This window comes from Eriocheir sinensis, chromosome 4 (assembly GCF_024679095.1).
Source record: "Eriocheir sinensis breed Jianghai 21 chromosome 4, ASM2467909v1, whole genome shotgun sequence".
NCBI classification, from domain to species: Eukaryota; Metazoa; Arthropoda; class Malacostraca; order Decapoda; family Varunidae; genus Eriocheir; species Eriocheir sinensis.
The window spans coordinates 18703789-18718165 of NC_066512.1; the positions used below are offsets into that span (position 1 = coordinate 18703789).

A 14377-nucleotide genomic window follows, 5' to 3' on the forward strand; every position below is an offset into this window, starting at 1 on the left:
AATATGCACTGATGAAGCTTGGTGGTGGCTTAAGCTCGGTAACTTATTAACTTTAAAACTGTCCAACAACCATTGGAGGTCAAACCACTACTGAGGGTTTGCTCGTACTGCCTCGAAGCAGTTTTGAATGCCTTGAATGTTGCTTAAACCCTTCGGTCGTGGTAACTTTAATAAATTTCCAAGTCAGTCTACTATCAGTGTTCAGGAGTTCTGGAAGTAGAATATTACAAAAAGGATATCGAATATATATCTTAAAATGTACTTTCTAGCATAAAGGCGAGAAAAGGTCAGCAGCCACGAACACCACTCCCAGGGAAACAACACTTAGCCCCTGAGCATCGTTTACGACAGGGACAGTTTCGACAGAATGGCCTCAGCACCACTGAACCTTCCCACGCCACTCTGCCTAGATTGCCCTCAGAAGTATCTTCGCCTCGCCAGCGGCCAAACGTGATAATGATACGCCATGCTAACTTCTTGTGCTCCCAGCTTCTGTACACTGGTGGCACTTTAATAAAATAATTCAGTCTTTATCACGTTATCCGCGTCAAATGATCTAAAACTACTTAACCAATGAACAGGTAAACATGAACAGCACTTTATATCTCATAATCTAGTGCACACATGCGCCATCGTGCCGCCCAATAAACCTAACACAGAGGTAAGCGCGGGCCGACGAGACGTAAGAAGAAATGAAATTGGGTGGGGGGTGGGTAATGAGTAGACGGCAGGATGGCGGGACACGGCACAGAAGAGACAGTAGACGGGGGATGGGTTGAGAGAAGAAAATGGACGGGAGACTGGCAGTGTTGTATGTAAAGGGAGGGGGGGAGCAGACTACAGTCCACGGATTCCTTCTATAGTATAGCCATTATCTTTAAGTTCGTGAGACTTAGCATCCTAATTTCATGAACATAAGGACGGCATTGGAGGCTGGTGTGGGATAGGATGGAAAGGTGACGCGACCCTGGACACTGCCATCAGGGACAGTAGACAGACAACAATGGGAACGGGTGATTAGTGGTCAAGGAAGGGGAAGAGAGGAATCCGAAGCAGGGGACCTCAAGACAGATGAATCAGGAGAGTGGCTCAGGGGAAACAACCAAGAACAACAGATAGGAACCAGATACACGGGGAATGATGATATATGACGCTAAGCAGGGGACAGTCAATATGTAGAAAGCCTCAAAACAATAAAAAGGGAACACATAGACAGGATGGACGCAAATACATGGGAAGGGATGCTCTGGAAAGAAGTTTCAAGTAAATAACTAGGGCATGGAGCGATGGGTGAGAGGCGAGACGTGGCATTAGTAGACCAGCAGTGGCTTGTGGGTCGCATCGTGTGGAGGAGGCGGGAGCCCACTGGAGCACAAACACTAACTATATGTAAAGGCTAGAAAAAAATCTCAGCACATGCCGTGAGATGAGCTTTCTTTACGTTCATTACCAAGCTGTCTGATATAAGTGTGGAGATGCTTTGTCCCCGGCAGCATCTGGCATTTAACTTAGGGCATAGGTAATTTGATGTTTTACTCCGCATTATTAAAATAAAATGAAATTTCTGGGGAACATGAAAATTATCACGTCATTGCATATGTATATTATTTCATCCTTCTATAAATGCAAATTATAAACAAATCACTACAGAGCGCAGTTCAACGGAATACAAATCCGACAGCAGGGCGGGACCAGGCGGGCTTCACGACCAGCAGTCCTGAGGTGCGGGCGCCTGCTGGCCCCGGGCGGCGGTGGGCGCGGACCCCCCTCCCCCGCCACCCCTGTAGGGAGCCGCTGGTCGCCCACGCACAACACGAAGCATCACCTTAGAGCCCAGGATCACTGATGGCTTCATGTATACATCGTCAGGAGGAGTAACTCAACATGAAATAGCTCATGTCTCTGAACAAAAGCGGCTCAATATACACCAAAGTTCAATTCCTTACAAATAACGTTTTAAATTTATTCTCAAAACAATCGAGGGATTCTAATACTCATCAGTAACAACACTAAACTCTTTAGAGAAAACATCTCTGAAATAGAGATTTACAGTTGAAATTAAAACATTAATACTGATTATAGGAATTAAGAACCACTATGATATCCTTAATGGTTGTGTTTGACTAAGAGGATCTCCAGGCATCCTATATAGAAAACAATTCACATGTGTTTCACTTTTGATGCACAACATTAATGGAGCCTTGTGTTGAGGCGAGGCCACGGCCGCCACCGCGCTGCTCCGGCCGGGAAAGCGGCAGCCCCGGGACACGCAGACACTCCTCCGACACGGCCTGCAGAGCGTGTGTTGAACCCTTCGCCGGCGCACACACACACACACACACACACACACACACACACACACACATACACACACACACACACACAGGGGGCACCATGCTTGGGTTACAGAGGAACGTCCGAAAATCGTTCACTTACATATTCATTTTTTTTAATATGAACAAATATCAAAATATTTAAATATGTGAATGTTACAAAATTAATATGTGTGTGTGTGTGTGTGTGTGTGTGTGTGTGTGTGTGTGTGTGTGTGTGTGTGTGTGTGTGTGTGTGTGTGTGTGTGTGTGTGTGTGTGTGTGTGTGTGTGTGTGTGTGTGTGTGTGTGTGTGTAGTTGTTGTGGTGTTTGTGTGTGTGTGTGTGTGTGTGTGTGTGTGTGTGTGTGTGTGTGTGTGTGTGTGTGTGTGTGTGTGTGTGTGAGCTGACAAGTAGCTACACGTGTTTCATGTTCACATTGTCACATTGGAAATAAATTCTCATTAATTTCTATACTTAAGATTACTTATGCATTATAAAGCTTTCAGATCGTACAATCAGATTGTTTGATCAACGTTTGGTATTAGTCAGTTACTAATACGCAAGATAAAAAGTACCTAAATTAGTAGACCAGCTACAAATTTATTTGCATGAAATTAACTATAACAGTGTAAAACTTATTGCCGAATCACTTTGAACGTTAGCAGCCGTTCGCGGGGTGGTGGTGGCTGGGGCAGTGTGAGAGCCCTCCGCCCCGCTGTGCCGGTGCCAGGGAAATCTGGGGTAGCCCAAGTCGCCTGGCCGAGTGCGTGGCCCACACTCCTGGGGCCCAGGCGCCTCACGCGCAGCAACGCGGCGGCGGCACGTGGCCACACCTTAAGCGGGTGGGATGGTGTGGCGTCAAAAATCCAGCCATGCATCAATTAAATTCTTTATTTCACGTTTAATTATTTTTTTATTCAACTTCAGAAATAAAGGACGAAGGGCAGTCCTCCTTGTGGGAAGTTTTGAGCACAACGGAGGCGCGGCGCGCCGGCTGGCTGTCGTCACAGTGCACAGTCACTGTAGTGGTACCAGGGATATATGCATCAGGTTTGTCTCGGTACATAGTGCTATAACTTAAACATAATCACATCAACAGAGAGGAGTATCTGAGTCTTCAATTTCAAACACCTAATAGAACAAACACTTCAGCACAGAGCGCCGCGGCGTGGCGTGCGGCGGCCGCTGCGATGCCTGCGAAAGAAACACAGTCCGGCACCGCGAGTGCAAAACCTATCAACATCTCATAATGAAAACTGTCAAGCATTATTTTCCATTTAAATAAACACCGGTTACGGAATTCATATAGGGAAATAATTTTCTACAAGAGGGGCGGAGAACACTGCACAAAATTAATTGCTTCACTCACCAAAAATGTTCTAATCATAAATACGTTATGCAACAGGGATTTAGAGAGACGCTTCAGAGCCAGCAGTACTAAGCCGTCCTCAGTGGGTCGCTGGATGGCTGGGAAGAGCGAGGAGGGTGTGGCAGCATCTGTTCTCCGGGTGGTGCTTAACGTAAGATATTTTGATTAACCGAGTTGGACCGAAACTCAAACAGCGGGTGTCGGAGTAGCGTCACAGAGCATTCCATTATGCATTCTTACTTATTATGTAGCGACTAAGTGGACAACAGGGGTAATCCAAATTTCTTAGGTCACAATACAAAACCATTGTCTGAGTTAAGTCAAAAATGTATCCTATGATGGTGTACCCGCTTCTCTGCTGTGTGACCTCGGCGGCCCAGCGTTGACCGGAGTTTTCTTATTCTAGTGGAAGGACCTGAACCTCAGATTGACTCCATCCATTAAGCCGAACGATGCGGCAACACACAACACACTAGTTCTCTGCGACACACACACAAAAATGAATAAAAAAATAAATAAATAAAAAAAGTATGCAAACGAAGAGCAAGAAAAATACATACGTGAAAACGAAACAATATAACGAAAACATGCAAAATTAATCTCTCTCTCTCTCACACACACACACACACACACACACACACACACACAAACACAAACACACACACAAAAAAAAAAACTACAACACGGTACACAAACACAAAGAATATACACTGCACAAAGAACTAAAAAATTACCAAAGTGAACATGAATGAATGAATATATTAACAGATGAATAAATAAATATGTAATGAAAAAAGGAAAAGAAAGAACACACACACACACACACACACACACACACACACACACACACACACACACACACACGAACACACACACACACACACACACACACACACACACACACACACACACACACACACACACACACACGAACACACACACACACACACACACACACACGAGCACACGAACACACACACACACACACACACACACACACACACACACACACACACACACACACACACACACACACACACACACACACGCGCGCGCGCGCACGCGCGTCCAGGACACCTTCCCAGCAGCGGCAGAATAAGGTCCCCGTCGAGCCTACACATTCCTAAAGTTGAGCTCGTCTGACAACTTCTCAGAGTAGAAAACTGAGCCATATTACAACAATGCATAAGGCTAAGATCTGCTAACCTTTAGCGTACTAAACATTCAGCATCAACAAGATGTTCTATATTCTGTACAAGAAGACAAAGGCAAGGATTATTATAAAGTTTGGCAATAAAAATAAATACCCCAATTACACAATTATCAGAAGATAATAGTCCTCAGTGATTGGGCATAAATATTGTTGGGTGTCACCTACATTACAGATTTTCAGTATCATAAAATACTTAACAGTCTGATCATATAGGTTTTAACAACAAACTCTGTCATTTCTATAATAACAATGCCATTGGCTTCACAAATGTCATCAATCTAGCATCATCAACAACAATTTGATATATCAATTTACAGTATCATAACTCCAATACTGAATACTGCAGTATTTGTAGTGCTAGTGGGGCCCAGGGCCGGGCAGCGTGGGGCGAGGCGGCCCCCGCAGCCTGCCCGCCTCAGGCCAGCCCGCCGCGTCACACTGGCTCAGTGAGCTTCTGAAGCTTGCCACTTGTCGTCCAGTAACCCTTGGCGGCTGCAGCAGCGACCTGGTGCCTCACATGGGAGGCATTTTTATGCCTCCTGGTAGTCCGATGGAAGTTTGTAAAAAAAAAAAAATAATAATAATAATAAATCTGAGCACTTCATTTGCTCTGCACTACAAAGCAAATTCAGGTTGCTTGCCTACTGTATCACTCACAAACTCTAAATCGCACACGGTCTTAAAGAAGCATTCTCACCCGATTAAATTCCATGTCACTTATTGTCACTTATAGACGAGATATTTGGTCTATTCTATCGTACAAAATAATCAAAAGTACAACTTGGAGTGGAGAGCCGTCTGGTCCATCGGAACAAGCAGTGCACTGGTGCACGCTCGTTCACGTCCGCGGGGCTCTGCTGAGGCCAGTCATGGGGAAGAGCGGATGGACGAGCTGCTGACACACACACACACACACATAGCAGCAGCGCGGAGCTCCAGTCCCTCTAGCTACACCGCAGCACGCACCCGTCTTGTTCCCACAGTACGATGGTCTTCTTGTCTTCGTAGTGTTGTAGTTCTGTCGTCGTCATCTATGCACGCTGCGTATGTCGTCTGTGTTGTAAGAGTTTCTTGTCATGTCAACATGCCGGCTGTGTCGTCATACTTGCAGCATGCTGGGTGTGTTGTGGTCCTTGCAGGGCGCTAGATCGGTTGTCTCTAATGAGTTTTGATGTCTTAACACGTCTGTTCTGTTCTATTGTAGTCAGTGTAATACGTTATTCTCGTTGTCCATGTAACGCCGTAGCTCTGTTGTCTTTCCAACATACTAGTTCTGACTGTTTTAGTAACACTCCATCTGCGTTGTCTTTCAAACATTTGTTTTGCTGTCACCTTCCTAACACAAGAGTTTGCTTGTCGTCTGCATAACATGCAAATTCATCTTCACAACACCTTGGTTTCGTTATCCCTCTCGTGATGCTTCGTTCTTGTTTTCATACAAACCAGTTTTGTTGTCTTCATTGATGCACACGTCTGCTGTCTGAACTGTTTTGCCTCCACAACACATTAGCTTCGATATCGTCTTTCTAACACACTAGCTTTGTTGTCGTCCTCACATCCATGTTCGTCATCTTCATATTGTCACTGTTCGTCACTGAAGGAAGCAACTCGGCCGTTCCTGTTCTCTTTATATGGATCACGTTTCCTCTCACCATTTTCTTTGTCTTCCTCCTATGGACAAGTGGCATTGTTTTCTCCACCGCAACACCCGCTAACTTTTCCTTGTCAATGATTGTCTTCACCAGCGTTCACAAACCCGAGGAGTGTGATGGGCAGCCACACGTGGATGGTGAGTTACGTGCGTGAGACAACAGGTGTACAGTCCAGCCCGTCTAGGTGAGGGGGAGGGGTGAAGGTGGGGGTGGCGAGAGGTGAGGGCGTGGTAGTGGTGGTGGCGTTAGCTGGGGTGTGTGATGCTGACGGGTGATGGCAGGGTCAGGTATGTGGTGCTGGAATGGTGATGGCGGAGGAGGGTGGTGGTGATGGGGCTGATATGGCGAGGGTTCTGATGATTGTGACTTTGGTTAGGTCTGTGACGATGATTTTGTGCGGTGGAAGAACATGGATAAATGTAGCAATGGTCGGCTGCTGTATTTCTGTGTGAGATAGACAGATAGATAGGGAGATAGATAGATAGAGATAGACGGAGATAGATAGATCGAGAGAAAGTTTATATAGCTGAATTTTGCACATCTTTGTTACATCGCGTCATCTTAACACTGTCTTTATAGTAAAATCACAATGGTCCGCAGAAAACACAGCGCTACACACGCCGGGAAGGGAGGGAGGGTTCTCGTCAGCCACGGCGGGAACATCGTCACGAGGGTTTACAGAGCAGTACAAAAACTTCAAGCCTGTGTCCACTGTGAACTCTGAGTCTTCCACCAGAGAGCTTTGGGCGGCCACGGAGCTTTTTGCCTGAGCCTCGCCTGGCGTCAAGGAGAGTCTGTGGTGGGTGGTCACGCAGCGAGGAGCAAGTCTAGAGGGTTTTGTTCGGCCACAGCTGCTGTCCTCACGTGTCCTGGCTTGTGTCAATGCCGCCTCTCTCTGTCCTCTTAGGCACCTGTCTTCGGAAGCTAGTTGAGTCTGCTAGGGTAGATGGTGGTGACGGAAGGGGTGTGGGGTCAGGGGCGGCCACACAACAAAAGGACTTAGCCATTTAAGCGTTGGTGACGGTACACATCTGAGAGAAACTTGTCGAGGGGCACCCGGTCATCGTAGAGGGAGGGCGCCTGCAGGATGATGCCGGCCGTGCCCACTAGCACCGCCAGGGTAAAGATCCACAGGAAGAGTCGGTCCAGCACCATGGCCACGTACTTCCAATCCTCCTTCACCTGCAACATGACGCAATGGTATCAGTAACAACAGCCTCACTTGCCTAGTATGACATCATCTCACAAGGATACTCAAGAATGGAAGGAGACTCACTAAGTCACAGTTTGTAGAAAAGCAGCTCTGAGGCAAACATTTACAAATTACTCTATCGAAAACCAGTAACGTTATTGATACTACTAAATGCGTTACTGAACCCGCTAAGGAAGCCACCCCTTCAGCACCCCAGCAGCACCTTGGTCGAGTCCTCCTTGAGTCTGGTGTGCTCGGCGATGAAGTTGACACACCAGCACGTGCGGTGAACCTCCGGCGAGCAGTGCGGAAGATTGTGTTGAAAGGGACGAAAAGTGGGACTCTTGTCGGCGTCCTCGAGCGTGTAGGCGTCCTCGTGGATGTTGGTGGAGCCGTGGATGCGACAGGTGGTGGAGAAGGGCCCGTCCGTCATACTGGACAGAGACAAACACATTAGACGGATGAAAACACACGGCTGCAAAGACTGATGGATGAGAAATAAAGTTAATCAAAAGAAAGGAAAAGCAAGAAATGACCGGGCGTTTGTGAAATATACTCCACTGAAAATGATAATAATAATAATAATAATAATAATAATAATAATAATAATAATAATAATAATAATAATAATAATAATAATAATAATAATAATAATAATTAGTCTTTAATGTGACCAGAAATTGCTGTATGATTCCGGTGGCTACAGAGGAACAGGTGCACGCGGTAACACTGTAGAAGACGTATACGGGTTGGATACACAGGTAAGGCTGACGACGATATGGAGTTTCTGTATCGTCACTGTGAGCTATCGGTTGGAGGGGTTTGTGTCGGGCCTTTTAGTGCCTCTGAGCGACCTTTTTACGTGCGGCGGCGGAGCGAGCGCCCGTATCAGAGGGGGAACACAAGAGCCGCAGCTGCCTCGGAAACTTTTGGGAGAAAAATCAAGTGGGTTGTGGCTGAGGGTGTATGACTGACGGCCTAATGAATGGGCGCTTCCTGTTCTTGTTGCTGTTATCTTTGTTCTCTGTGCAGAAACACACTAGTGGCGGAGGGTTGGACGGGTCATTCCACAACACACACACACACACACACACACACACATACACACACACACACACACACACATGCAGACAACACACACGATCGGAAAATTCGAACTACCACAACCATGCCAGAGGGGAAGAATTGCTTGCGGTGGAGGTGGTAAGGAAAGCAAAACGCCGAAGATTACGCCTTGTTAGACAGACGTTCAGGGAAGGTTCCAACCAGTAGTAGTAGTAGTGGTAGTAGTAGTAAAACGGGTAGTAGTAGTAGTGGTAGTAGTAGTACGGGTGGTAGTAGTAGTAGTGGTAGTAGTAGTACGGGTGGTAGTAGTAGTGGTAGTAGTAGTAGTAGCAACAAGGGAACAGGGTCCAACGTCTACAAGAGGACACACACAACGATCCCGGGCGGGCACTTCCACTTCCACAGACGTTTTCCACGACGAGGAAGAAGAGGCCGCCAGTCCCAAGATACAGAGGAGGGTGGTGGGTGGTGGGGGAGGGAGATACACAGATCCAGCCGGGCCGCCTCACCCCCGCGCGGGAGGGTGGAGGCTACTCACGGGGAGAAGTCGTTGGGGCGGCGATGGAGAGGGGTGTCGTACGGCAGGTTGGGGTTTTCGTTGTTTTTGTAGAGGCTGTCGTCGTACTGCGGCCGGTAGAAGCTGTCCTGCATCTCGTTCCCGTTACAAGTGCTGATCATGACGCGGTTGGGCTCCAGGAACACACTGGGGGAGGGACAGTCGGGATGAGGAAGAGGCCGGAGGGAAGGAGTATGCGTGGAGGAGGAAGAGGAGAAGCAGGAGCGGCAGTGGCAGCGTCAGGAGGAGGAGGGGGAGGAAGATGAGGACCCAGAGCAGGAAGAACCGTGCCCCCTTTTCGATTCTACTATTACTATAACTATACGAGAGAGAGAGAGAGAGAGAGAGAGAGAGAGAGAGAGAGAGAGAGAGAGAGAGAGAGAGAGAGAGAGAGAGAGAGAGAGAGAGAGAGAGAGAGAGAGAGAGAGAGAGAGAGAGAGAGAGAGAGAGAGAGAGAGAGAGAGAGAGAGAGAGAGAGAGAGAGAGAGAGAGAGAGAGAGAGAGAGAGAGAGAGAGAGAGAGAGAGAGAGAGAGAGAGAGAGAGAGAGAGAGAGAGAGAGAGAGAGAGAGAGAGAGAGAGAGAGAGAGAGAGAGAGAGAGAGAGAGAGAGAGAGAGAGAGAGAGAGAGAGAGAGAGAGAGACGCAAAGTTACATCATTTCATATTTAGTATCAACAGTTTGTGACACAGCGCTCTCTTTTTCGTACCACCTGCGTTGCTGAGGGAAGGACTGTCATTGGAAACGTTTGTGCTGTTTTGACATGTGAACTCCAGCAAAGCCAATTGAATACCAAAGAGAAGTAATGTGTACATCTCTGTTGCTCTGCTACATCGCTATTAGAAGGATGGAAGGTTCGTGTGCATGTGAATGTGTGTGTGGAGGATTCTGTGCACTGATTTGCTGCAGCACGTCTCTTGACCCACAGCTGTTCAGAAGGAGGCAAGTGCTCTGTGCCCGACGGTGCTGCGGTGAGTGGAAGGCAGAACACAGTCAAGAGAGGCAACGAAAAGACAGCCGCCATAAACGCAGCAGAAGACGCACCGCTGCAGTGTGTTCCAAGTCCACATTCAAAGCCTGAAGCTTTTACAACACACAGTGAAGCAAGCGTGGTGAAGATGGCGTGACCCTAACACGGAGCAACTGAAGGACACACACACACACACACACACACACACACACACACACACACACACACACACACACACACACACACACACACACACACACACACACACACACACACACACACTCGCTCTTGAGGCATCATTGAAAAATTAAAAAACTATACTGTAATATCCATTCTCCTTTGGAAAGAAGCACACAACTTACTTGCATAATTACACAGCTATAGCGCTTTATTATTATTATTATTTTTCATTATTATTATTATAATTATTATGATTATCATAATTATATAATTTTGTTAATATTGTAATTACATTATTATTATTATTATTATTATTATTATTATTATTATTATTATTATTATTATTATTATTATTATTATTATTATTATTATTATTATTATTATTATTATTATTATTATTATTATTATATTACATTTTGTTATTATTGTAATCGTCATCGTATTATCATAACCATTATAATTTTCATGAATTTATGCTTTCTTTATTAATTTCATTAGTTACTGGCGCCTCACCCGGCGGGCGGGGCAGAAAGGGCCTGGAACCCAGCGGCGTGAGTGTGGGCGGCTCGTGGCTGGGGAGGCGCGAGTTAAAATCACTCAAATGTATTTAAAATAGTAAAACAAATGAACCAAATGATAATTCGTGAATAAATGACAGGATTAACCAACTGAAGCAAGAACATTTTTTTTTCATCACGAGGCGTGTTTGCATCTCTCCGACCGTAACATATTGAGTCACGTAATGCCACAGCGGCGAGGGTACCGATTCCAGGACGCCTCAGTTGTAAGTCGTGTGCGCTGAGAATCACACCGCTGACCCTGAGTAAAGAAATACGAGTACGTGACATTCATCATGCCCCGCCTGCCGCGCCCTTTGACCTACGCGACTCGAGTCTCGGCAATGAGAGAGAGGAAAGAAAACAAACTTAGAACACACTTCAGGAGGCTGACCTCGAGTTACCTTCATTACCACTTTTTTGTCATGCTAACGTGTCCCAGGAGATCCATTTAAGGCATAAAGGAAGACGCGGATAAATAAATAGATTTAGAACGATTAACAGAACGCCCGCCGCGGGGCCTGCTACGTCCCACACACGGACTCGCCCTTGTCACTGCTTAGCGTCACTGTTGTGCCGCATTAGTCATTGTTATTATTATTATTATCATTATTATTATTATAATTATTAATATCATTATATATCATTATTCATCACAATTTTATATATATATATATATATATATATATATATATATATATATATATATATATATATATATATATATATATATATATATATATATATATATATATATATATATATATATATATCACTAGCGTTTATTACTGGGAGTACGGGTTTATTATTATCATTACTATCGTTATTATTATTATTATTATTATTATTATTATTATTATTATTATTATTATTATTATTATTATTATTATTATTATTATTATTATTATTATTATTATTATTATTATTATTAGTTACTATTAATATTGTTATTATTATTATTTTTTGTTGTTATTATTATTATTATTATTATTATTATTATTATTATTATTATTATTATTATTATTATTATTATTATTATTATTAATGCGACTAGTTCTACCTTTAGTACCTTTCTATATCACAAGTGGTTGCCTGAAAGCACTACCGATCTAAACAACACCAAACTACCATGAGTGAAGGCGTCTTACGTACTTCCAACGCGTCCCTCGCCCGGCCGTCAGGTGCGTGAGTGAGGCTGTGGCGACACATGCACTACTATGTACACCTCGCACGGCGAGGTGATGGAGACTCGTGATGAATGGTGCCTGAGTCTCCGCTATGGTGGCTGCTACTACTCGTGACAGTGACAAAGCGATGCCGATGGTAGGGATGGAGGTGACTGGAGACGCTTTTATGAAAGGTTCCGTGACACTGAAGACTGGCTTGAGTAGTATAAAGGCTAAGATCATGAGTTTGAATGAGAGTGAATTTGAGATGTGGCGAGAATGATAGTGATGCTGAGACCCCTTGTGGGTATGGCATCGGTGAGACGATATCATACTGGTGTGTGGATGACTAAATAATCCTCCGAGCTAAGTAGCCAAGACCATGCAGCTTTGCGAGGGTTACAGGAGGGCCCTAACTCTCTCAGCGAGAACCCACGAGCTAGGTTTTAACTTGCAGCCTCGGTCGCGAGCTAACCACCATACCCGCTGAGGCACCTGACACACTGTATGCAGGAATGAGCGATGAGATAAGCCAGTGGTGTAAGTGAAGGTGGCCGAGACCTGTGGCGTGCATTAAATGGACTCAGAGACAATGAACAGGAATAGGCGGTGTCAATACCTGAGGCCAATGGTGTGAATGGCAGCAACTTAGAGAGATGACTAGTGAGAATGGTATGACTCTGAGGCACAATGAGACCACTAATATGGATGACGAATGGCTGGGAACACTGATTGATGTATATTGTTGGTCTTGGGAGTGACATGGGCGTGTGATGCAGGTCGAGACGGACTAGTAACCATTGATAGAAGATTCTGATCGATAGACTTGCTTCTGGTGCCCTGGGAGCCCTATACATGCCTTGAGACGCTCCAAAGAGGAAGACAAAAGGGATGAGAACCTTACCTGTTAGGCTTGGTGTTGCCTCCTGGTGTCAACAGGCTAAAGGGGGAAGGGCCGCGTCAGTTTATTACAGTGGTGGTTAGTAGTGGTGATGGTGGTGGTGGAGGTGAGGGTTAGTGGTGGAGGTTAGTTGTGGTGGTGGAAGTTCATGGACGTGATGATATTAGGTGTGGTGGTGGTGGCTGGGGTTATTGAGGAGAGTAGTGGTGATGTGCTGGTGGTGTGTTTCCAGGGATAATGGTGTTGGTGTGTTGCTGGTTCATATGTGGTAGATGTGAAGGGCTGTGTTGTCGGAGGTGGTCGTGCTGTGTTGCAGTGTTGGCAGTGTTGTGGTGGCGGCGGCGGCAGGATGTGCACATTGTACAAGTAAGACATTCATGCTACGTGACATCAATGCAAATAAAGAAAAGTTACTCAACATTACAAAGTGTACATTAAATTGAATTTCAAAAATTATTACTTATTGGGAAAGTTAAGTTATTTATTTATTTATGTATATATACTACATGAATTGTTAATGACCAGAATTACTTAAAATTACTGTATAGTTAGACACTTAGGTTAGAAGTGTGAGAAACTTAAAATAACACCCTAAAAGGGGCAATGGGCAGCGGGTTCCTCACTCCTCGTTACCAACACATGAACAGAAAATGTATTGCCAAGGGCGCCTGAGGCGGACGTGTGCGAGTGTTGGCCGCGGTGAGGAGGCCGCTGCCGGCCCGGGCAAAAAGAATACACAGGTCACAACACTGCTGGCTCAACGATATGAAACAGAAAAAAGAAAATCCCAAGAAAAGTTTGGCCACACACAAAAACAACAACATTTAAAACAAAACATACTGGAAAACATTCAGAGAACGCGTACCTGCACCAGTGTTGTAAATATATCAAACTTTGTGAATTTTTCAAGTGTAAAAACAATTACGAATTAAAAAAAAATCGTTCAGGATCAGCACCAACATAAGGCCGTAAGAACACTGTTAATTGAAAATTGCAATGTAGCGGCACACGTATTAGTAAGTATTAATAAAGAGGAGCTTAGTTACGTTTTATGCAGAATCAAGCCTCAAGTATTCATACATTAGTGACGAAAGATCGGGAAGTCTTTATGTAACCAAACACTCGGCACAGCTACGTGTGCTGAGCAGGGATCAGCAGACTCCATCGAGCGCCGCTCATTAAACACTGCGTCCCTCGCGTGGTACACTGCGAGCAAACACGGCTCCGTTTCCGCTCCCGTAGTGG

General features: G+C 45.2%; 1 protein-coding gene across 3 annotated transcripts in view; it reads right to left on the reverse strand.

Moving 5' to 3' along the window:
• Positions 1-7324: 7324 nt before the first annotated feature.
• Positions 7325-14377, reverse strand: part of LOC127009372 (acetylcholine receptor subunit alpha-like) — a 93005-nt gene continuing 85952 nt past the window's right edge. Inside the window, exons 8-11 of one of the 3 annotated variants that reach the window (XM_050882395.1) lie at positions 13136-13171; positions 9344-9508; positions 7964-8174; positions 7325-7730 (exon numbers count right to left, since the gene is read on the reverse strand). In XM_050882395.1, the coding sequence (XP_050738352.1) occupies positions 7548-7730; positions 7964-8174; positions 9344-9508; positions 13136-13171 (595 nt within the window). In that variant the 3' untranslated portion in view covers positions 7325-7547. The remainder of the gene's footprint in view (positions 7731-7963; positions 8175-9343; positions 9509-13135; positions 13172-14377) is intronic. The other 2 variants (XM_050882405.1, XM_050882413.1) reach the window with 2 other exon arrangements.